Raw genomic sequence first — 25233 nt, forward strand, 5'->3', positions numbered from 1 at the left:
AAGATAGGAACGTGCACGGGAAGCTCTAATCGCGAGGAATTTAGCGCGACGCGCGGGCCGGCGCAGCACCGACGACGCCGCCGATGAGGTACCGCGACGAGGATCGCTCGCCGCGCGATAACGCTCGTTCCTACGGGATATCGCGTCCTTTCTACGACTACGGGAAAGCTGTAGCGTACGGGGGGAGTCATCCGACACCTGGTAATCGGCGCAGCTGGCCACGACAACACGGGTACGCCTTCGGCGAGCGTAGATTACTCCGTGCTCGCGCTTTTGCGTCCTGCTTCTGTCTTTTCTCTTCACGCGTCTGTTCTTGTTGTTGTTGTTGTTGTTGTTGTTGATGGTGGTGGTGGTGGTGGTGATGGTGTTGCTGCACGTCACAGCACGAGCGGCGATCCGTGACGATCGGTACGAAGGTTGGAAGCCCGTCCACGACGACGACCACCACGTTCGCCCAACGTTCGACTGGACAAGAGGAAGCCACTGCTCGACACCGGACTCTCTTGTTCGTGCGCGCCTTATCGTCCGCCTCGAGGCTGCCTCTCATGCGAACGTCATCGAGATTCGTCGAGGCATGGACGCGACCTTGGCTAGATCCGTGATCCTCGTCTCCGTCGGTGTCCTCGTCGTCGTTGTCTCTCGTCGTACGATTACCAGCGACCGCATCTGTATGACAAATCATGTTTCACAGGCTGTGTGGAGGTTCTCGCATTCTCTCTTCCGTCCCCGGTCCTAGTTCTCCGCTCGAAGCCAGCATGGAACGATGCGAGGATTGTCCCCAGGTGTTCCTCGAAAGCGACCTTCGACGAGCTTCCTCCTCGCGTCCTCGATATGGCGGCTGCGAGGTTAGAATGTGCGCACTGCTCTCCCTCGCTATGCTCTCTAAACTAATGCTCCGATTCTTCCCTCTCTCTCTATTCCTCTTCGTATCTGGTTATCGTGTATCGTGTACGAGATAGCCTGTCTGATCGGATTTGTTTACTCTGTTTCCACTGTTTTGATGGTCGAACACCTCGCGAGGTATCGAGGTTTTCGAGCGGCCCAGTTCACGAGTACATCGATTGAAAACGAAAACGGGTCACGGGTGCCGTTGGTGCACTCGTTTCTGCCGTACACACGAAGCCCAGGTTCTTGAACTTTGCAGGGGAATACGCGATTCTATACACGGCAGGTAGAACGCTTCTGCCGTTTAAAGAGAGGGGCCAGTCCGCGTTTCAGCACGAGCCAAGTGTCGCGTTGACGGCCGCGCGACCAATCGGGAACGATGCGATAATAATGGCTACGTGGTCATGTTTCTGGCCTCTGTGAAACGGTTTTCGGAATTTCATACGCTCGCATACGGAAACGGATGTCACTGGATATCCCTGTACTGGACCTCGGGTTCTTTCTTCTTCATTTTCGAATCGTACACAGAAAAAACACCCTTCTTTCTTCCTTCCTCTTCCTCTTTAACAACTATGTAAAACAGTATAGCCTGTCGCGATGATAATCGATTCCTTTCAAAACGTCGAAGCGCGATCAAATTTTGCATCGAACGCAAAATTTCACAAGCATAGTCGAGGACAGACGAATTTTTCGAAAGAAAAGGGACACGAGACGCGCTAATTCGTACGAACGCGTATACGCGCAACCTCGATCGTTCGAGGAAATCGAACGCCACGTATGTCGATGCCTTCGTTCCAGACGATATTCAACGCTACAAGTATTCTCTTCTCAATGTTTGCGATTCACGTGGCGGCCGAGACGATGATGGCGCTCTTCGACGTCTCTGCAGCGACCGCGACACCCACACAATCAATCGCCCTAGACCGGATCGTTCCACACCCACGAGAGACGTTTTCTCAGCTGACCGGCTGTTCACGAAGGTTTTCGAGCCGCGTTCGAACGATTAACAGCTCACCTCGTCAGCTGTTCCCTCATTCTCGAAATCCCCCAAAGACATATTATTCCCACGGAAATATGGATTCTCGTGTTCTCTCTTTCTCCTCGTTCCGTTCCTCGCCAAATGTAAAACGGGATCACTTACGGGTGTTATCGCAGGTTACTCTCTGCCCGACTCTCGGTTTATCGTTTCCTCGCACTGATTACACACGCGAGTACACGTTAATAACCGTTTCGAGTACGGTGGTTACGGCGTATGGCGAAGCGAACGATATTCTCTCACTTCCGTGTTTCAACGGTTCCCTTCTCGCCAACGCTCGACGCTAGAACAACACACGAATGAGCTTATTCCACACCCCTAGCGCGCTTATGTCCGCCAACGCTCCGCGATTGGTACTACTCTCACTGACGGTTCGGTCTCTCCTTCTCGCTCTTTCTCCTCCTCCTCCACTGCTCTCTCTCTCTGTCTTCCTTTCACCTTTTCTCCCACCGATTCACCACATCTTTCTCCCTCTCTCCCTCCCTATCTCTCCCTATCTCCTTTCCCCTTTCCCTCGTCAATCTAGCTCCTCTCTTTCTCCCTCTCCCTCTTTCTCTCTTTCTTTCTCTTTTTCTCCCTCCCCTTTCTCTTCGTCCCTTCACTTGGCTCGCGCACGGCACTGCCTGCACCTCTTGCCAACCCTCTCCGTAACGGGCTGAAACGAGAAAACCGGTCTCCGCGAAGGGGGCTAATTTCCGGCCGCGAATCGACTTCCTGTGAGGATTCTGGCGTCGAAATCGCGCGACCCACCGACAGGCCCTTGGTTCCATTCGCTGTCGTACATGGGAAGAGAAAAAAAAGAAACGGGAACAGAGTCACCGAGACCGCGGAGAGAGCTCGACCCTCCTTCGTGGCTCGTGCTTATGTACGACCGCAGTTGCGCGAACCATTCACACCCCCTCCCCTATGTGTTTGTCCATTCGGGACAACTACCCGGTCTGCAAGGAATTCGGCTTTCTTCCATTCCATGTGGCAGAGACCAAAGTGGGCAGACAGAAACATCGTCCCGAAAGGACGTCTGTCGCTCGCGAACACATCCATTTCTCTGTATTTTAGAGAGTTGTGCATCTTCCAGATTTTAACCCTCGATGATGGTTAAAGCGAATTCCAGGAGTTCCATGGAGTCGATCGCTGAGAAACGTCCATTCATGCGGTCTTAATAAATAATGGGATGCGGTGTATGTCCGAACCAATAAGGACCACAGGCCGCACTTACGTCATGGAAAACTTGGTATTGATCGCACCCTAGGCCAATGGGGTTCACCGCCGCAACGGTGTTACTTTTGCCGTTCTGGCGGTGAATTCGAACGCCATCGAACACTATCACGATCACCACTGTAACCCGGGAAAGTATGAATTTTTCTGGATCAAAATTTTGAGAGTCGATTAGTTTAAAAATTATATCAAGAGGAATATCAATAATACATGAAGATTTATGATATATGAATTTGTTTCAAGGTTCGATTCGATGAATTTAAATTATTAAATGAATGATGAAATAGTAAATAAAATGATAAAATAGATAAAATGCGATTGTTTGGTTGGCGAACGTCCGACGTAGAATATATTAACACTACTAGCACGGCTGACTAATAATGATAATAGCCACTGTATTAAAGAGTAATGTTGCTCTTTCTTTATTATAAAATTTAGCAAAAAATTAATTGGATAAAAATAATTTTCTAAGTATTCTATGTAAATTAGAAAAAAAGTTTCTTCGACATTCGATACATCACATAGATCACATATTAAATATCGATCGATCAAGAGCAATATTAAAATCAACTATCATCAACAACCATTATCTCAAAGTGGTAAACTCCGCCAACCAATTTCGTATCTGTTTTTGTAATATACAATAGTATTTGGATACGCAAGATTAATGATATCTGGAGCAAAGCCAATGATATCAAAACATATCTTTCGTATGCGAGAACTAAAATCAAAATACTATTCAATTTTATAAAGTAAATAGATTTTAATATACAATCATAAATAATATATATATTCTTATTTTTTTCTTTCCTGAATTTAATTCAGGTTGAGTTTACAATCAATTGCATAATATTCGATGTAAAATCGAATTTACAAATTCACATTTGTTTTCGCATATATCATGTTTTGTAATAATTGCAATAATTGTTATAAACAATGATATGTATAAACATTAGTTGTTAAGCGTATTATAAGAAAAAAATTAAATCCGAAAAAACTAACTTAAAATAAAAAATTGTACTTAATTTTAGAAATTTGGCACATTAAAATGGCATAATAATAAAAATATCATTGAAATATAAATATTGACGATATAGAATAAGAAATAAAATAATATAATTATTTTAATAGATTGATATAAATAGTTTTCATCTATTTTTTAATAAAAGGGGCACTTTCTCTCAATTTCATTTAGAATACATTTCCATATTTGTCACAACGCGCATTAATATTTAATTATATTCATTTAGTTATTTACAAGTATAAGTTATTTGCAAACAGATTGTTGTTATATACAAATAGATTATTGTACAAATCGTAAAGTGCAATACGTTGTATTCATATACCCCACATAAAATAAGACTGACGTATTTTTAATCTGATCTTATATAAGATATATATTATAAGATATGTATACATTTATGTCATAAAATTATTGATATATATATATATACGACATAAATATATACATTTCAATAACTTATTTTTTATTTTCCTATCTGGTGCATCGTAAAAATAAACTCAGTTTTGTAAATTAATTTATTACGCTTCATCGTAAATCATTAAAATCGGTACGATATACGTTATGTATACAACGACGTAAAAAGAGTTCGTACTATATTTTATATTCTCTATAATATATGTATACAATCGACAATCTTTCATCATTAAATTTTACTATAAATTTCGAATGTGCATTTTACTCAATCATGTACATTGATAAAAAAAAAGATACAATAAAAAAGTAAGGACAATAAAAATTCTACGATATTTGTTTCACATGTTAATATACTTCATAGGAAATTCAGTTAAAATGTTATCAAAATCATGTAAATTTTATCAAGTAATATTTACTTGTATGTTAATATTTCTATTTCTTTTCCTTTTATATAAATTTAAAACATTTCTGTTTGTCATGTGGAATTCTTGTTTTAAATAATATTGAGTCAGCTCGATATTGAGTATTTAAAAGAGGCATATATCCAAAAACCTGAAAGTATTAGAATTTTTACAAAATATTTAATTATAATTCATTTCGTATTTCATTTTGGACATATATTTAAAATTGTAAAAAAAACTTAGAATATAAAAATAATAAAACCTGATTTACCTGAGAGAAGAAATTGATGCATTTGTGCCTTTCTTGAAAATGCGTATCATCTTCCGAAAGAGAAACAGGACAACCAGGACATCTAAAAGTCCATCGAGATGTGACCTAAACATAAGAAAAATTAATTACTAAAAGCATTCCGAAAATAAATATATTGTATATATATTATAATCACTTTAACAGGTGGTTTTCTAGTAAGATGAGATATCAGAAAATTCATAGCGATATCTTCACAATTCATATATTCGTCAACTTTGTCCCGGATTGCTTGTGGTAACCAATGTGTATATAGATATGTATAATGTTTATGAATAAATGCAGCACCAGTTAAAACCATTGATAATTCGCATGAATAATTAGAATTGTAGTTCCAAGCATTGTGATAATTCTGGTCCCATGCATGAAAGCGACCGGGAAATCCAACAACACGATCTCGATGTTCTCTCCATACTCTGAATCCGAACATAATTTCATCATGTCGTAAATGAGCATCGTCGTCTACTGAAAGAACAGCTTCCGTTTCGATAGCATCAAATGGTAAAAATCTATTATTTAAACTGTTCCTTGGAGCCTTGATTACCTACATACAAAAAATTTATTTAATTTTATTCATAAGAATAATATAAGAATTCTAGTAAAACTTACATGAATTGGTACTCCAATATCAGGCCACTTTAAATCTTCCATAGGTGGTTTTGGACTATTCCATACTACTAGAACTTTATTTAAATATGGTAATCCATACAATCGGGCCAAAGAATTTATAAGAACTTGTTCTCGTTCATATGTTAACATCACAATTGTAAATTGTTCTCTGGGATAATTTCCGCCTAGAGCTTCGCTAAATTCCTTACCCGCACCTCCAGCACCTTTACCAATCGGCCTGAATCCCATTTCAGAACCTGTGATTAGTAAGTATTTTAAAATTTTTATTTTCGAATATTATTTTAGAATTTTAGAATATTATTATATGTTAAAAATTGATTTACCAAGAAATTTTGCATCGCTAGGAAGGACGGTATCAAAAGGTAATTGCGGATATAAATAAAATGGATCCACCCAATCATTCCAGATTTCATGACCCTGAAGTAACATTGTAGTATAATTTCTTTTAAATGCAGGAGATGGATAAGGTGGTTCCAGAGGTCCTAAACTTTCTTCTGCTTCTGGTTCAGCGATAATAGTATCAGATTTTAAAGGCTAACAAAAAAAAATGAAATTATTATGCATGATATAAAATATATCAAATCATTTTATGCTATAATATATATTTACCACAAAGCTTTCATTAAAGACACTTGGACTGGCAGTTTGAGGTGCTGGCAAAGGTGGTATACCGAGTCGATCTCTAATTACAGCTACAATAGTATCTACCGCACCTTGAGCAGTACTTAAATAACGTTCCCATATTAATCTACCTTGTCTACGCATACTTAAAAGATCAGTGTCGAGAACCGCACGTAATAGGAAATGCATTTCTGTTACCCTGGCCTGAAATTCAAAACAAATCTAATAATCAAAAGCAATATTATATTAAAAATATCATATTTATACCTTTGGCAAAAAGATAGCTGCTCGTCTCCAACTGATAACTTCACTATAACTTAATAAAATTTGATCACCACCTAAAAAAACTGGGATAGAACCCGATCGTAATGCTTCATACAACCTAGCTTGCATAGATGAAGTGGTTACAAATGATGTATTACTAGGAGCTAAAATTAAAACAAATGTTGATTCTTTCAATATAGCTTTCCTTGAAGAATCTGTTCCACATAAAGACCAGTCAAGTATTTCTACTACATTTTTTTCTTCAGAGGCTGGTATACATTCAAATTGAATGAAAAATTTATCCAAAGTTAATCCTGTACTCATATCTTTAAGATGTTGTATAATAAAAGCATCCAAATTATTTTCATCAATTGTTAATTTTTCTATATCTATATCTGCATCATCAATTTGATGTGTCATGGTAGTAATTTTTGGAGATCTCATTTCTCCTTGAAAAGATAATAAATATTTTCTTCTTGCTGGCAACATCTGTGCACATTCTTGCCAGACATCACCACCTGGAGGTCCTAAAATTGGTGGGACAACTAAATCAAATCCCTCGCGAAATTGATTTCTAAAGAATGTGGATTGTACTATTATAGCTCTTCCCGTATCTATTCCACTAAAAATATCACCAGATTCTACAGATAAATCTCTACGTGCTAAATTTAATAAAATATGATTTCTGCCATCTCCACCCCAATATGGGAGTGCATGTAATTTTTTTACATCTATAGGTTTACGAAATTTTTTGTCTACTTTTTGTTGAATAGAGAGAGCTTCCCCTATGAGTACTATATATATACAAGCTTCAGCTGCATTTGTAGTGAGATGTGGATTATATCCTATAATAAAATAAAATAAAAAAAATATATAGATATTAATATATATACATTATAATTATAAATTATTATTTATGTTTTAATTATTATAATATTTAATATCTATATATACCTAATGTTTGTTTTATAGTAGTTTTTAAAAATCCATCAACATCCCATCCAGAATTTACTACAGAATACTGATCAGGATCATACAAATATACTGGAAAACCACTAGTTAATGCACACCGACTGTGATCAAAACAATTATACATTCTACATGAATGTGATACAGTATTAGGTAATACTACAGGAACAGAATTCATTAATATACGTTTAGGTGGTGCTAATTCTGGTGTATTTCTTTCCACTGCTTCTCTTTGAGCTACTTGTGCTTGTTCAACACTGATCTTTAATCTATCAAGATCAGTTTGTTGATGCAATAATTCTTGTTTTAATTCATCAATTTTTTGAGTTAAACTACTAACTTCAACTTGAAGTCTTTGCCTCTTTGCACTCAGATCCCTAAGTTCATTATTTACAGAAACTTTAATACGCAACATTTCTTCTATTCTCATCTTCAATTGAGAAGCCTTCATAGGAGTAAAATCTTCAAAAGCCTCCAGTGTGGAGAATGTACGATAAATATCTTTATCTGGGGAATCAGATTCCACCTAAAAAATATATATAAAATTTAAGATTTTGAATCAATTATAACATAATTCTATTTATAATTTATAATTTCTATTTATGTCCAAAAACAATACCTTTGATAAATAATAATGAGTGAATAATGGTACAATGAATAAAACAGCAGATGTTAACATTATAATTCTAGATAATTTAATATGTGTTATCCAATGACAAATTTCTCTACCACTTCCATTTTGATGGTATAATGGAAGTATTTCAAATATACTTCCTCCCATCATGTTATAGATCATTCATGTTTATTTAAATTTCAAATTAATAAACTTATTTTGTAATTGTTTAACAAATTCCTGCTAACACATTAAGAAGATAAATCATTAAAAGAAACACACAATCTTATATTTAATAGTTTTATTTCACATAGAATATTAACATCTTTTTATAGTAATAGTATTTTATAAATATCAGAATTATAATATTAATAAATATATTTCTTACCAAAAACATGATAATTGTAGAATTTTTATTGACATTATTGATCAATAACCTAAAAAGAAGATATCCTTTTTTCACATATTTTAAAATCGCAATCGAATATCGCTATAAATAAATCATTACAATATTATTATAAAAAACTCAATAAATACATTTTATTTTATATATACACATTTTTATAAAAAAATAATTCATTCACATAAAATAGGTAAAGAGAATTGTCAAAATCACAATAAGATCAAAGAATCACATGGAGACAGCAATTTAAAAAACAATATCAATATTAATAGTGCTATTTTTTCATTAATGTTTATTCATTCTCTTTTTGACGTATGTCCTTGTAACTTCGTATATGCATTCATTTGCGTGGGCCAATATTTACGATAGCGTTTTGTTGTTATTTCATGAAGACTTCATCCTTGACTTCTACCTAATACAAAAAAGAAAGATTTCGTACCGATGCCACCCGACGTAAAACAGAATCACGTGACATTTTCGATGTTTTTTTATCTTATTATGTCGTAAAATGTAGTATTTAATAAATTAAATGTAAATATTTTAAATAACCCGCGATATTGTTCTCGAAGTTGCTTTCCTTTGGCAACGTCTGGTGGCATTGCTTATAGTCTTGTTGGTGTATTTGCATTTCTCAGGACCTTCACAGAACATGCGCATGTTCATGTCAAGTGTAGTGCAAAGGAAATAATATTTTGGCTTTCGGGGGCCTAAAATTAGCTAAAATGGTGAGCTCTTAATAAATTTATGGATTATGTTAATCCAACGATCTTTAAAAACAATTTTGCTAAAAAAGTATATTTTGCTTTTTATGTTCTCGACAGTGTATTAAAAAATGTTAAAATAACCTATCATGAGTCAACGTTAATGTTCCCTTTTACACTAAATACAAATCAATTTCGTGGCATATCTTGTGACTAACGACTTTGTGAAGAAGTGCATGAATTTTTTATTGCAATAGAATACATTGTTATTTAAAAATTTTCAAATTTGTTAATATTCTTCACTGAGATGTTACTCAAAGTAGTAACAATAAATCGTAATAAAATCTTTGTTTATGAGTTCTTTTCGAAGTTGATTTTATTATTACAAATAAAAAGAAAATTTATAACATTATAATGTATATATATAACTTTGATAATAAATTATTTATTTAATATAATATTTAATATTATATAATAGAAACAGATGATAAATCTTTCTTATATTAATCTTTAGAATATATGCACAATAATGTATCTAAACTAATTTTTGTTGCAGCATAAGTTAAAGTTCTCACAAAGAGATAAAGTAAAGAAATTCATTACATTTACACATACTGGAGAACAAACTGCAATATATTGTTTAGCACAAAATGATTGGAAGCTAGACTTGGCAAGTGATAATTATTTTCAAAATCCTGAGGCATATTGTAAAGAACCAAAAAATACAGTAGATAAAAAGAAATTAGAAATATTGTTTAGTCGATATCAAGGTAATTTTATGATTCATTTTTTTTTATATGTAATAATAATATATATATAAAATTAAAAATATGTTCATAATATTTGATTTCATAATTGAAATAGATCCAAATGAGCCTGATAAGATTACAGCAGATGGAATAATGAAATTTTTGGATGATTTGGATTTAAGCCCTGAAAGCAAATTAGTATTAATAATCGCATGGAAATTTAGAGCAGAAACACAATGTGAATTTACTAAAGATGAATTTATGAATGGAATGACAGACTTAGGGTAAATCAAATTTTTTTAACTTTGTTTTAAAATGTTTAATTTTGTTTTACATTATTTTAATATAGTTTTTTAAAATTATTTTCTAGTGTTGACAGTATAGATAAATTAAAAGCTTGTTTAAGTAGTTTAGAAAATGAATTGAGAGATCCTCAAAAATTTAAAGACTTTTATCAGTTTACATTTAATTATGCAAAAAATCCAGGACAAAAGGGTTTAGATCTTGATATGGCTATTGCTTATTGGAACATTGTATTAGATGATAAATTTAAGTTCCTGCCTTTATGGTGCCAATTTTTACAGGTAGGATATTTAATATATACATATATATATATATTATTCATATATATATATATTTATATATATATATATATATATATATATATATATATATATATATGAACTTCTTACATAATATAAATATTGATTAAGCCTAAAAAGGAGGCTTCCATATTGGTTAGGTAAATATTATGATACAAAGTAGTTAACACTATTTTTTAGGAACATCATAAGAGGTCAATTCCAAAAGATACATGGAATTTATTATTAGATTTTGCACTTATGATCAACCCTGATATGAGTAATTATGATGAAGAGGGAGCCTGGCCAGTACTGATAGATGATTTTGTAGAATGGGCACAGCCCCGAATTCGTCAGTCCCTCTAACATCTTTTTGTTACATCTTTAACTTCATATAAAACAAAGCTTTATTTATTCAATTATAAAATCGTATATTCTTCAAGTGAAACTTGATCATATTTTTCTGATAGAGCATCATTTTACTTTGTGTACAGAGTATATGATGATGAAGCAGGAGTATTATAATTGTTAGGATCAATCTAATGTATAATAATTCTCTCTTTCTCTCTCTATAATGTAAACAAATTTATGTGTGTATATATATATATATATATATATGTATGTGTATATATATATACATATATATATAATTCATAAAAACAAATTGATTTCATAAATAATTAGAATTTCTGTATTTAATTCCAAAATTATTAAAATTTTACATAAGAATCCCATTATTATACATCTGTCTGTACAAAGTAATATGATGTATAATCAGTTTGTTCGAAAAAATAACAGTGAAAAATGCTCAATTATCGACTGTATTTGCAAAATCTGAAGAAATCGCTGACTGTGTTCCTTTGCACGAATTTGGCTTCAAAAGGAGAAATCATAAGAAAGATTCATTTATATCATTTTGTAGATAGTAATTTCTAGAAATTGCGTTGTTAAAAATTGTTATTAAATAAATTTTACGACACTCTACAGAACACTTGTAATATACATACAAAAAAAAAAAAGAAAACACAGAGAGAAAAATCTGTATTTTAAACAAAACGTTATTTCGGCACTCGTATACTTATCTTTTTTACTATCACCAATTTAAATGGTGACAGAAAAAGATTTGTTTCTGTTTTATTAGTGAAGAATAATATTTATATTGTAATTCTGAGATATAATAGCTGTTAGGGAAAATAAATTAAGAATTTTTTACAAGTTTAAATTATGGGTTTCATTTACAATTATTGCAGATTGAATATATTTTTTTATATCATAAAAATAATGGATATAAATATTTATTGGTTTCAAAATTTACATAAATCAAATGTATATCAAATTGTTAAGAAAGCAAACAACTGATGAATCCTCATAACAAATTTTTTGTTTATACTACAAAGTGTTGTAGTTATTAATAACATTTTAAGTTTTATGTTTTCTTTCTACTTCACAATGCAATGTGTGTGATTAATGCTTTTGTAGCTTAGCAAAGTACACAAATTTTCAAAACTACTAATCATTTTAATTTATATATAATGCAAAAAAATTACAGAAACATAATGTAAAGAAATATATATCTCTGCAACTTCATGGTTAACAATTAAGAAATCAGAACATTATATCTGTTTAGGTATACTAACATTGAAAGGTGCAAAGTAGAGAATTAGCAATATAAAAAATATGTCGTCCAGAAATTTTGGATTATATTTTATAAGAATGTTAAAACAGTTAAAATGAAGGTTCTGATATATGCATTCTTTATAAAAGGAAGAGTCCAGTAAAATGTTGTCAAAAGTATGTTTGTGCAATGCAAAAAAAAAAATCACAATGTATATTACATTAATTTAAATGATATTAAGAAAAATACGATTTTCAGATTTAAACTACGTTATTTTTTTAATATTTTATGCATTGCGCGAACATTAAAAGATTGTAATAGTTTTAGGAAAAAATTGTACATAATGTAAATAAATCTGTCAGTCTTAATCTACATAGTATGTGTAATTAAACAAAAAATACCGTAATCATTATATTATAATATTTAGTTTCAAACAAAACTATTTAAATATAACAGTAAAATAAATTTTTACTGTTATATAAAATAAATTTTTAAACTTTATATATAAATTTTACTTTTTTTTTAGTATTTTTGTATAGCTTTTAAAATATTTACATATGCACACTTAAGTGTGTAGAAAAGTAAGAATTATTTTACTAGATTATTGTTCTCTGCAATGACTGCCACAGTTGCATAAAGGATTACAGCCACAGCATTGTGAATTGAATGGATATAAAAATGCTAGCTCATATTGATTTGCTTCTGTATTGTAACATTCATTTAATATATCCTCTGTGTACCAATTGCATAAATGTTCCAACTTGTCTATAGTTGTCTACATTATTTTTTTTACTATTAATATGACATGCATTACTATCATTTAAAAATATTGTAATATTTATTAAATATCAGTCTTGTTATATATAATTATAAATCCTTACCTGTGCAATAACTAATCCCCGATTTGGATTTACAATTGTACTATGACTATGAGAGTCAAAAAAAGTTACCTATAGACAAAACTTTCATGAAACAAGATTTTTATAGACTTCACAAAGCTGTTCTTACCATATTTTCTTGAAATATGAATAGTACTGTACGCCCACAGGTAATAAGAAGCATAAATAAATTCTTAGATCTTGGTGCTAAATACCATTTATGTAAAAAATCATTTATATGTTGGTATAAACCGTTTTGAATCCTTTCATAAAATACTTGAAATGTCTATAACATAATTGATATGTTTTAATATGTCAATATATCTTATGTTACATAAAAACATTTTAAATCAGAAAATTATCAAAGAAAAAACAATAGAATATATGTTTAATTTGTACCCATTCTCTTAATAGATTTAAGTTTCTGCCTCCAAGTTTTAATGCTTCTTCTGTACTAAGATACGGATGAGAAACCAAACCTTTCTTAACAATCCATGCATGAATGTTATTACCTTCTATCATAGCTTCAGCTATGATAGCAATAAATTGAGGAGATTTTTCTATATTATATATTAATAATCCTGTTTGAGATATTCGTTGAGCAACAAGAAGACAAATCAGAGTACATGCTTCACTAACTAGAATAGAAAATTATATATCATTCGAAAAAATGAAATTAAAATATAAAAAAAAATTTTTTTTTACTTGTTTGTCCTGGAGGAAATCGACTTTGTGAAAATTCTTGATTATACCAAAGTACTACTACGCTATTTTTAAAATAGTTCTTCGTATACGAAGAAAAGTAAGAATTGAGTAATAGCGATAAGGACATAACTTTTCATGGAAACTTCAGTTGATATGCCATTTATTACTTTTAAATTTTATATGTGAAAGCATTTTTTCTTATCTTGACTTACAAAAGATTTCATGTTCCGTCTATTAAGAGCCATGAAGCTGGTCGAATAACGAATTTGTTTTTGAATTCACACAAATCAAATTAAAAAGTTATAATGCAATATATTTATGTACACACCTTCATACTGATAAAACAAAATTAAAATCTTATTACGTTTACAATATTGTATTCCGAAAACAAGATATTCTATTTCTTTTTATAAAATCAATATCTTAAATATAAATTTCATTAGTGCATTTATTATTTGTATCTCGACTTGTAATCGTACATTATTGGCATTCCACCAATGGTATGCGCAATGCGTGTTATTTAATTATTCTCCAATTATTGAATTTATAATATTTTTGTTACATTATGTGAAAAAATATGAATCATCTTTTACATTTTACATTCATTATAAAATTCAAATAGAGTTTGAATTATTTTATCTTTTTCATTATATACATCGGTTCATACTTAACACTTATTGCATAAAGTGAAAAAAATATCTGTTATATATAACACAATGACAACAAAAACTGAGTATATTGTATATAGATTTCACAATCACACAAGTCATGTATACAATTATAAATAACAGAATTCAATAAGATAAAGTTACTCTATGGATATAAAGAAAATACCTGTATGTATACACATGTATATATATATATATATGTATATATATATATATATAATATATATTTATTTACATTTAATATATTGTAAAAATGGAAAAATCTAAATGATTTCAAATGATACATATTATGTTAATTGAAATGAGGTATTCTCAAATAACATATTATTGTTCAAAGATTTTAATATCTAAATTTATAATAATTTCTATGATATTACGACGCTTCTTTCTTCTTTTGATGCATTAAGCATCATAAAAATGCACTATTAGAAACAATGATACTTCTGATAATATAATCTTTCTGTGCAAGTACACATACATGTATTGTCATATTTTTTAACATTGTCCTTGATGCATAAATATTAGCAATGTGCTTCGATTTATTTATTACATATTTTATATTATTGCCATAATTTTTGCTTTGTGATTCATTAAAATTGATTAAGCGTGTTACGATTTCCATGAAATAAATCATATGTTGCAAATATGAACATTATTTAATTTTTTATAGTTAAAAATTAAAATATTCTTCTAGAGTCACATTTTCTCTCTATATATATTTTTTAATATGAACAAAATTATATTTTGCTAAGTGTATAGTACACCTGAATGACTCACAGAAATATTTCTGTTGTGGAGATGCATTGGAAACTGTCTGATAGTTTCCCTTGTCAAAATATCAAAGTGATCTTATCATACCTAAAAAAAAAATAATTATATATTTATATTTCATGATATTTCATAATTTTATTTTAAAATCAAATAAGTATTATTTACTATTGATCAAAACGATCTGAATGAAGGAGGATAACGTGATGGTATACTCGTATTAATATGACGTGATAAATGTTCCCATCCTAAGATATTTGCAAGTTCTATACATTTTTCATCAACTTCTTTTAATGGATGTTCTTCATAATAACGTAATAATAACTTTAGATAGCGACCATAATGATTATTAATATGGGCATGCCATAATGAAAGAGAAATGACCTACAAGTAAAAAATAATAAATATTTTAATTTTTTAAATATATCTTAATTAAATATGTAATATTATTTAATAAATAATGCAATTATAATAATGAAACTTCTTGCCTTGATATCAGTTGGTTCAGCAAATTTTTGTACTTCTTGCCAATGATGTGTTACACTATCTAATAAATGTTCATAGGATTGACGATCTCCTTCTCCTTTCTTTGCACTGTGTACATATAATCGCGATAATGCACACCCTTTTTTCACTAATGCTTTTATCAAACTAAACTTTTGTTTTTCCATAGTTGCCCTAATTTTTGTTGCATCATCACGTTGATCGCTTTTCAAGCCATAATAAGCTAAGAGTTTATCTTGATCAATATTAGTAATTACAGCATCTGCGACACTTATTATTTGATTTGCCAGAGAAACAGATTCTTCTGAAATATCATCATGGGGTACATGACGTCGAGCTTCAGGAGAGTCCAAAGAAATCAGCATGGCAGTGTGAACAGGTAAATGATCCGAGAAGAGATTTTTCAATTCTCCATATAGTAGATTTGCATATTCACCAGGTTCTATTAATAATAATTTAAAATCAATTAATCTTTAATGTAATTACAAAAATACGAACATATATTTCTATTACAAACAATAGATAAGGCTTTTTGTAAATATTTGAAAGAAATTATGTATTAAATTATTTTTGTATTGAAATAATATTGATAAATATATAATAAATATTGTTCACTAATAATTTTTTTAACATCACAAAGGAAGAGAAATATTAAGATAATTTATTTGTTATGCATTACATAGTCGTGCACATAAAACAAGTGAAAATATAAAAAAAAATTGATATTATTATTATATTATTATTGATATTGATATTTAAAGAGGGTTTTAATAATAAACAATATAAGGTTTCAAAACAAACTTCAAAATTGACGTTTTATCGCATTCTAATGACTTACTCGTAGAAGGCGCTATTTGTAGAATTGAAAACCGGAAAGAAAAACAAAATATTTATATGATGATAGACTTTACATAATATATAATTATACATAACTAACAAGATAAATGAAAAATCTGATTACCAAGTTTTGTAAGCCAACTGCATTTGAAATCCCTAAGTGCTTCATTATATTCATCCCATTTAGTAGGCTTTTCTTTGTTTGATGAACTGTAAGAACTACTGCTACTACTGCTGCTACTGCTACTACTAGATTTCTTGTTTGGTTCAGACAAAATGTATTTAAATGTGTGACAATCCACTTTTTTTCCATTATCATCTTTGCAAAAAGTCAATGTACCCTGTAAATAGCTACCACTTCCTAAGGTAATACCTCTGGAAACTCTTTAAAATAAAACAAAAAAATTAGTTTCTTTTTAATTACATAAACATTACTGATTAAGTATCTCACTATAGAAAAACAATGTATAACTAATAAATTAGGATGAAAAAAATGCATAACATTTTTGTATTTAAAGAAATTATTTAAAGAAGCATTATGTGTAAAGAATAAATACATATAAAGCAAAATTCAAACAATATATAAAATTATATTAAAAATAACTGAAAAAAAAACTTTTTATAAGCCAAAAAAAACCAATTTTATATGATTAATAATGTTGATTTTTTTAATTAATAAAATGGTGCAAATATTATATTTATACATTTGTTTAAATTATAAGCAACAGATAAATAAAATTTTCTAAAAATAATTTAACATAAATATTAAAAAAAAATTAAAATGCTATGAAGCAATGCATAAAATAAAAATACATCTATTAAAATTATCTGCTTCAATAAATCAATTTTTGTTTAATCAAAAGCATGTAAATGTTTAAAAATGTTTAAAAAAAAATACTATAGACTTACTTGTTTTCAGAGCTGCAATGTGGGATAAAAAAGGAAAAAATTGAGTAATATTTTTAAAATATTTAATTTATATGAATAAAAATTAAAAAAATATAAAATAATAATAATAATAAAATTATTTTATATTTTTATTGATAAATATGAGAAAAAAATAATTAATAACAAATTTTAATAAGTATCTAATCTAACATGTTTTGAACATTTACATTTTAAATAGTGATGAAAATATTCATGCACCTTTTTTATTTGCATAAGAAAATAATATTAAGTATGCAAAATGAATATAGAATAATCTTAGAAAGAAACATATATCATATAAATTTTACAATAATTATATATCTTTCTTAACAACATATAAATAATAAAATTTGTAACTTTATTATAAATAATATGAAAGAGACAAATTTATTTTAAAATAAAATACTTACTTGTTTTCATTAGATATAGGAGCAATATATAAAGGAAGAATATGACCAGGTGGAACTGAAGCTGCTATCATTTTTTTGCCACCAATAATAGCTTGTGATTGACTGGCATAAACATCTAAATTAATTGGATTACTTAATTTATGACTCAAAAGAAACGGCATTTCTGTTAATCTATCAAGTAAATCTTTCTTTTCATGACGTATATGTATCTTCAAAGTGTAATCGCCTTTTTCTATTTTTTGATTAGAATACTGTAATAAAAAATAATATTATTTATTTTTTAATGTATTATTTTATAAAAATCACCTACTTTTGATGGATATGCATCTCCACAACAAATAAGTTGTTTATTACTGTCATATATCATCCACATTTGACTTTCATATTCACTTTCATATAATAAATCGCTAAGTAATGCTGCATTTGGAGTTATTTCAGTTGCCTTTGCACAATGGAACGTATATGTTAATTGTAATTCATAAATTTGTCGCGAAGGCGGAATAATATCTCGTTCTCGTAAAGGTGCAATCCTTGAATCAGTGGGCCTATCATATCAAAAAAGAAAATAGAACTAAATTAATTTATTTTCATTGATATATATATATATATATATATGCATATCTTGTACAATGTTTTTATTATACACACTTCAATATTTGTACGGATGATTTGAGACAAATACTAGGAACTACTTCTTCATTTCTAAGAGAACTTCGGACTTCTAAACGATTTATTCCATCTCCAGATTGCATTGTAAGATTCCCACTTATCATACGAACACCATGAAATTCTATGACATAATCGACTAACATATCGCCTATATTTGCCCAATATTTTGCAATAACTAGTTCTAAGATTAATCCGCCCTACGAAATTTTAATTTGATTTTTAAATAAACAAGAATTTAATTTATTAGAATGTATAAAAGAAATTAGCAATACCTGAACAGCAAATGGATGAACAATTTCTGATTGAGAAGTAACAGTAAACAATTTATTAACTTCGAGAGTCTTACAGGAAAGTCGAGGTTTCAGTTGAACGCTATGGATCACAAATCTTCCAGTTTTATCTTTTTCTGTGCTCTTTAATCTAATCACTAAATCAGATCGTATTAATATCATTTATTTCATATATTCAATATTGTGCATATGAAATATTACAAAAAATACATACCCGCCCATGTTGCATCTTCAGGAACGAGAATAAAATGTCGATAAATTGTATTCGGTTTAAATAAAATATTTGTATAAGTTAAGTCTGGAAGGATCGCAGTTTTTGGCAGTGTTTGTGGTTGCACTACAGTTACTGGTATTTGGAACACTGGACCTTTTGCAACATCTGTTACATCATAAGCGCGGACACTATAAACGACAATTAATATTAATATTATACAATAAAATAAATATATACGATTATAAATATTAATTTGGATATATTTACCTAGTTGTATGAACACCTTCGGGTAAATTGAAGCCATCGACTTTGATCGCAAATGCACGAACCATATTCATTAAATCAAGATGTATTGGAAAATGTACCCAAGATGCATCGCATACCAAAGTCAATTTCAAATTGAAAGCAATTTTGAGTGCTGGATCTATAAAATTCAAATATTATAATGAATTATATTTGTAATATCTTATATAATGAAATTATAGTATCAGAATAACAAATATATAAAATTATACCAGTATTTTCACTATTAAGAAATACAGGTTCAACAGTAATGGCATAATCTTTTGGCCGATCAATAATGCTGCTTCTCATATGAATTCCTTTAGCGTTATTTGGACCACAGTTAATGGTAAATCTTACATCTCTTTCAGGTACATCACAGTAAGTAATAAGATTATCGAATGCACGTTCGACTTGTAATAATCCTGAACCTTGTGCAAAAGGATCTAGATTTTGTATATAATGAGCTGTGTTTTCAAGTGCTCTTTTTATACTATATGGAGAATAAGAACAACCTTTGGCAACAAGCCCTGATATAAGTATTGCTACAATATAAACATTATTATTATTAACATATATTTCTCTTATTTGTAATATTTTATATAATCTTTATAAAAAAAAAATCAATATACCAATAGCTCCAGTTACATGAGGAGCTGCCATGCTTGTACCATTCATGAGTTGACTTTTTCTTAAGGTAAAATTGGGAACACTAGTTATAGCTCCTCCTGGAGCACATACAGTAATTCCAGCTCCACCATCAATCATTGGACCACGAGATGACCATGTATATGACATACCAGGCATTTTTTCTCTTAAAGAATATTCAGCTACCATCATATCAGGAGAAACGTAAGCACCAACACTAATTACACTATTAGAACTAATATCTGGTGGTGTGCCTATATGAGTTAAAATAAATGAGATATATTATATATTAAGTTTTAAATATATATTTAAGATTTTCGAATATTCTTATCAACTAACCAATAGTACATAAAGCAGGTCCAAGATTACCAGCAGATGCTACCCATGTTACGCCATATTTATCGATAACTTCATTCATTAATTCTCCTATTCTTCCCGTATTAGACCAATGAGCATGTTCTCCATAACTCATATTTATTACATGTATTTTCTCTTTGTGTTTCATTACATGTATCATTGCACGTACTACTGCTGTTCCTGTTTCCATTGTACCAATACGGCCATCTCCAACACTTAATGAAATAATTTGAGCACCAGGAGCTACACCATTTAATTCAGGATTATCAGGAAAATATGCAGCCGCAATTGAAGCTACATGTGTACCATGACTTGCTGCAATAATAAAATTAATTATAAAAAAGAAGAAAGATTTTGAATTAAATTTTATCTAATACTTACAGCATAAACTAACAATTTCTAATGTATTTCCATCATCATGAATATTAATACTAATATTTAATTGATCTTCAGGTATAAGTGGTGCATACTGCCTTGTTATAGTATATTCTCCTAGAAAGACACCAGCTTCCAAATTACCTTCTTCAGAAGTATCAATGCATGCTCTATAACAAAAAATATAAAAGATTAAATTAAATATTAATATTGTAAAAAATATTTTAATACACATGGAAATCCAAAAATATCCTACATATATTTTTACCTCCAAACTTCACCATCATGAAAAACAATACAGTCATAAGTAGGTCCTACATCCGAATATTTTTTCTCAATATTATTTAATATTTCAACTCTGGCTTCAAGTTCCTCTTTTTCTAGTCTTTCTTTTAAAGTAGTTAATTGTGGATTCTTTGCTTCAAATTCCTATGTAGAATAGTTATATAACATAAAAATCAAATTGCTTTTTTATTTATTAAAAATTACATGTTCACACAATATTTGCTTATATTTTAATTAAATTTATTCTTTTGTATTTAAGCATACTATTATAGAGAAACATTGCATACTATTACATAATGAATCAATGACTTTACAATAGATCAAACTGCCAATTATAAATATAGCATTAGATACAGATCACTGTGACACATTGTGAAACTGGCCTCATTTTATTGCATGGTTCAACATACCCACAACAACCCTATCTTTGGATCAAATGGTCTAAAAGCCTATTTATTCTTATTCTTAAATATTAGTTATTTTAATATATATAAAATTAGTTTATGTATAAAATATATAAAAATACTTTACAAAAGATTAAGATTTCCTATTTTTAATATGTATATCAATATAATCAAAATGCAATTATCAATTATTTACTTGTAATTGTCTAGATGCTTCTGCAAGTGCAGATTTATGATTATTATCCCATAAACGTTTTTTTCTTTCTACTAATACTCTTTCTCTTAGTTTTCCTGGATATAGTGAATATAAATTTTTTATTCCAATATGATATTGTCCACTGGGATTTACCCAATTAGATGGAACCTAAAAGAGAAATAATTTCTTTGTTTATTTATAGACATATAATTATGAATAAAATTAATGCTTAATGTACATATATATATATATATATATATATATATATATATATATATATATAATATATCGAAATATACCTTTAATTTACGACCAGTTATGCCAATTATGTATCCATCTGGTGCCTGTACAATTTTACTAGTATCTACATCTCCAGCTCCACTACAGTCATATCTTTCAATAATTTTTGGCTTTCCATCTGAAGTTTCCTATATGAAATATATATTCATTATAAAATTTAATATTTTATTTAAATTTAATTTTTCTCTTAATTTATAATATTGTTGAACAAAAATTACTATATTATTTTACAAAATATTTTATTAGTATTACACAACAAAAAATGTCAAATATAAATTTTTAAACTTCTAAAAAATGATCAAGACATTTCATTTTCCAACAATAATTTATGATATGTAATTCTATAATAAATATTATTCAACCGTATATTTATGTTAATATATTAAAAATTAGATATATAATTTAAAAATAATATGAAAAAAATCTTCAGAACAAATCTTCAAAGCATAATTAAAAATAAGAATAAATTAAAAAAAATAATAAATCTAAATAATGCCATTTACTATTAGTAACGTAAAATTATTCGAAATCTTTCACTTTGTACACAAAGAAAACAAAGAAATTTATAACGGAAACAAACGTACTTAGCAAACTAAGATTTTAAACAATATATATTAATACTACAAAAAATTAAGATACTTAATTAAATTAAAAGAAAAAAGAAAGAAGTAAAAGAAAATTAATTTTAATAATTGCGAGGCGTGTCTATATAAAAGCTTACTTACCTGCATACCAGGAGCTCCAGGATCAATCCCTGAATCAAAAATTGCAATGATGACTCCTCGACCATCATATTCAGGATATTTGGTAAGAAATTGAGTGACACCAGTTTCTTTTTTAGGTAAAAGACCCCAAACAGGAAAATTACAATCAATGACCTCTGCCATATTTCAAATACCACTGCCACCGCGACTCCAGAAAAACTACTTGAGATGTTTCCTTTGTACTGCCACAGCCTTATATATCAATCAAAAAACAGCATCTGCGCCTGCGTCAATGACTACAGAAAATTTTGAGGTTAAGTTATCGGTCCATGATACGTCAGATTAAATAGACAATAAATGCAGATAAGATATACAATAGATCTAATATTTAAAATCATTTTTTCGTCCCATGTTGCAGAAATATTAGGATTCTTTTACTATTTTATATGTGTCATTCTCAATGTTACGGATTCTGTTTAGAATAAGATATAATATTAACAATAATGATTGAAATTAAACTAAATTTCAATATAAAATAAAAAATGAAATAAATATTTTATTACAAAGACTCTGTTGCCTCGTATTCGATAATAATTACTGTTTGAATAGTTAACTGCATGATTTTACAAAATTATGAATTGTAAAAGAATAGATTTTATAGAATAATTTTAATAGAATAAATCTTCATAAAATATTTAAAAATTCCTTCCTATTTGCTTTATGATCGGACCAGATATTCATTTATTTAAATTTTATTACTGTAGCGAATTAAAATCTACATTAAAACTCCTTTCATATATCAAGGAATATTATTTTCTGTGAGATATTCTAAAAATATATTCTAAAGTTAAGAATATAATATTTATATACATTTTTTATTAAAAATTTTATTAAAACACAGTTTCAAGAGAAAAATAATGAAAGCGTTGTTCAATTGATATCTAGTATTTCATCTATGATTGCGCGCCAAGAGCAAGTATAGACAAGGAGAACAAATAATAGGAAAAGAATGGAGATAAAATAAAAATTCAGGAATCAACACAATATTTAGAATACCATAAATGAAACATATAAAGAAACAACAGAAAATAATAGGCAAAGTTAGAAATAAAATAAGAATTGATTATCAATGCCATCTTTTAAATGTCAAACAAATTTCTTTAAAAACGAAATAGAATAGAAATTAAATATAGCGCCGTGTTTTAAATATTCTATCTTACCCTTTTTTTGAAAAATTATCTTGTATTTTTTATTGTCCTATCGATTAACAATTCCTATAAATCCCATTTATGTATATACTTATTTATATTTTTATAAATAAAGTGATTACATTTTATTATATATTTTATATATAAATTTTTTATAAATAAATATAAATAAATTTATATATATATATATATATATATATAGATTACATGTAAATTAATTATTATTACAATAAATTAAAACTTATATATAAATAAATGTTTCTTTTTTTCTTTATTATTCATCTCTATATTCCTCATATATTCTATATTTCTTGCTTATTTAAATGATTTTTAAATTATAATATAATTCGTTTTTTTCTTTCTTAATTTTACCCTAATTATTGATGAAACATATTTTACCGGTAAGTAAGATACCGATCAAAAAGTTTTCGACGCCAACGCCATCTCGCGTTTGGATTCACGAAGCTCCGACTCGTTACTAGCATAACATGATACGCAAGGAGGTATGCGAAGTCATAGACAAGGAACACAACATTGTGCGAGAAGAACAGAGAATATTTAAAAATACGCCATATGGAAAAATCATTAATTATTCGTTTTTTAATGAAAATTTCTGCACTTTTGAAGCATACATCATGTAGCTAGAACTCCACGCAATTTTCTCATATCAATTTTAATACGAAATTCTTCTTATTTATTTAATTATTAATAATTAACGCGTCATATGTTCTAATATGTTCTAATACGTTAAAGACGCTATATTGAAAATTCATTAATTATTCATTTTCTACTGAAAATTTCTGTATTTTTAAGCATGCATCTTGTAGATAGAACTTCAGGCAACTTTCTCATATCAATTTTAATACGAAATTCTCTTTATTTATTTAATTATTAATAATTAACGCGTCATACGTTCTAATAAATTAAAGACGCCATATTGAAAATTCATTAACAACTCGTTTTCTACTGAAAATTTCTGCACTTTTAAGCATGCATCCTGTAGCTAGAACTCTAGCCAAATTTCTCATATTAATTTTAATAAGAAATTCTCTTTATTTATTTAATTATTAATAATTAATGCGTCATACGTTTTAATATATTAAAGACGTCATATTAAAAAATCATTAATCAAAATACTCGTTTTCTAATGAAAATTTCTGCACTTTTAAGCATGCA

General features: G+C 29.1%; 3 protein-coding genes across 9 annotated transcripts; 1 reads left to right on the forward strand and 2 right to left on the reverse strand.

The window, feature by feature from the left end:
- Positions 1-4631: 4631 nt before the first annotated feature.
- On the reverse strand, positions 4632-9300 carry LOC122711813 (exostosin-3). 3 transcript variants are annotated; one of them, XM_043930887.1, is made up of 11 exons: positions 8964-9300; positions 8768-8816; positions 8386-8619; positions 7752-8292; positions 6801-7642; positions 6522-6737; positions 6236-6446; positions 5892-6148; positions 5422-5826; positions 5247-5351; positions 4632-5126 (listed from the first exon to the last, which is right to left on the reverse strand). In XM_043930887.1, the coding sequence occupies exons 3-11, from the start codon at positions 8560-8562 to the stop codon at positions 5022-5024; spliced, it is 2859 nt and encodes a 952-aa protein (XP_043786822.1). In that variant the 5' UTR covers positions 8563-8619; positions 8768-8816; positions 8964-9300; the 3' UTR covers positions 4632-5021. The 3 variants fall into 3 exon arrangements, with proteins under 3 accessions (XP_043786822.1, XP_043786821.1, XP_043786820.1); XM_043930886.1 differs by having other exon boundaries at positions 8917-9300; XM_043930885.1 differs by having other exon boundaries at positions 8386-8622; positions 8768-9300.
- A 134-nt stretch (positions 9301-9434) lies between these two features.
- On the forward strand, positions 9435-18274 carry LOC122711816 (DCN1-like protein 1). 3 transcript variants are annotated; one of them, XR_006346196.1, is made up of 6 exons: positions 9435-9507; positions 10040-10253; positions 10348-10516; positions 10603-10816; positions 16242-16330; positions 18139-18274. XR_006346196.1 is itself a non-coding variant. In XM_043930892.1 (5 exons), the coding sequence occupies exons 1-5, from the start codon at positions 9505-9507 to the stop codon at positions 16257-16259; spliced, it is 618 nt and encodes a 205-aa protein (XP_043786827.1). In that variant the 5' UTR covers positions 9435-9504; the 3' UTR covers positions 16260-16364. The 3 variants fall into 3 exon arrangements, 2 of the variants coding, with proteins under 2 accessions (XP_043786827.1, XP_043786826.1); XM_043930892.1 differs by lacking the exon at positions 18139-18274 and having other exon boundaries at positions 16242-16364; XM_043930891.1 differs by lacking the exons at positions 16242-16330; positions 18139-18274 and adding an exon at positions 11015-14009.
- LOC122711815 (tripeptidyl-peptidase 2) lies at positions 14155-23166 on the reverse strand. 3 transcript variants are annotated; one of them, XM_043930888.1, is made up of 20 exons: positions 22871-23166; positions 22145-22273; positions 21846-22013; positions 21229-21389; positions 20967-21130; positions 20568-20900; positions 20213-20482; positions 19814-20125; positions 19566-19722; positions 19299-19486; positions 19067-19221; positions 18774-18991; positions 18436-18670; positions 18126-18376; positions 17698-17709; positions 16913-17172; positions 16790-16801; positions 15936-16393; positions 15616-15831; positions 14155-15537 (listed from the first exon to the last, which is right to left on the reverse strand). In XM_043930888.1, the coding sequence occupies exons 1-19, from the start codon at positions 23030-23032 to the stop codon at positions 15622-15624; spliced, it is 3855 nt and encodes a 1284-aa protein (XP_043786823.1). In that variant the 5' UTR covers positions 23033-23166; the 3' UTR covers positions 14155-15537; positions 15616-15621. The 3 variants fall into 3 exon arrangements, with proteins under 3 accessions (XP_043786823.1, XP_043786825.1, XP_043786824.1); XM_043930890.1 differs by lacking the exon at positions 17698-17709 and having other exon boundaries at positions 22871-23165; XM_043930889.1 differs by lacking the exon at positions 16790-16801 and having other exon boundaries at positions 22871-23165.
- Positions 23167-25233: the final 2067 nt, after the last annotated feature.

This window comes from Apis laboriosa, unplaced genomic scaffold, assembly GCF_014066325.1.
Source record: "Apis laboriosa isolate Shangri-la unplaced genomic scaffold, ASM1406632v1 scaffold18_cov149, whole genome shotgun sequence".
Lineage (NCBI taxonomy): Eukaryota > Metazoa > Arthropoda > Insecta > Hymenoptera > Apidae > Apis > Apis laboriosa.

Coding starts and splice junctions, on each gene's coding strand:
- LOC122711813 (XM_043930887.1), bottom strand. CDS start 8,562: ATGATCTATAACATGATGGGAGGAAGTATATTTGAAATACTTCCATTA. Junction 8,293..8,385: donor CTCATTATTATTTATCAAAG/GTATTGTTTTTG, acceptor TATATTTTTTAG/GTGGAATCTGATTCCCCAGA. Junction 5,827..5,891: donor ATATTGGAGTACCAATTCAT/GTAAGTTTTACT, acceptor TTTTGTATGTAG/GTAATCAAGGCTCCAAGGAA.
- LOC122711816 (XM_043930891.1), top strand. Junction 10,254..10,347: donor ATTGTTTAGTCGATATCAAG/GTAATTTTATGA, acceptor TAATTGAAATAG/ATCCAAATGAGCCTGATAAG. Junction 10,817..11,014: donor TATGGTGCCAATTTTTACAG/GTAGGATATTTA, acceptor ACTATTTTTTAG/GAACATCATAAGAGGTCAAT.
- LOC122711815 (XM_043930888.1), bottom strand. CDS start 23,032: ATGGCAGAGGTCATTGATTGTAATTTTCCTGTTTGGGGTCTTTTACCT. Junction 20,483..20,567: donor ACCTGCTTTATGTACTATTG/GTTAGTTGATAA, acceptor TAACTCATATAG/GCACACCACCAGATATTAGT. Junction 19,222..19,298: donor TGAAGATGCAACATGGGCGG/GTATGTATTTTT, acceptor GATCTGATTTAG/TGATTAGATTAAAGAGCACA.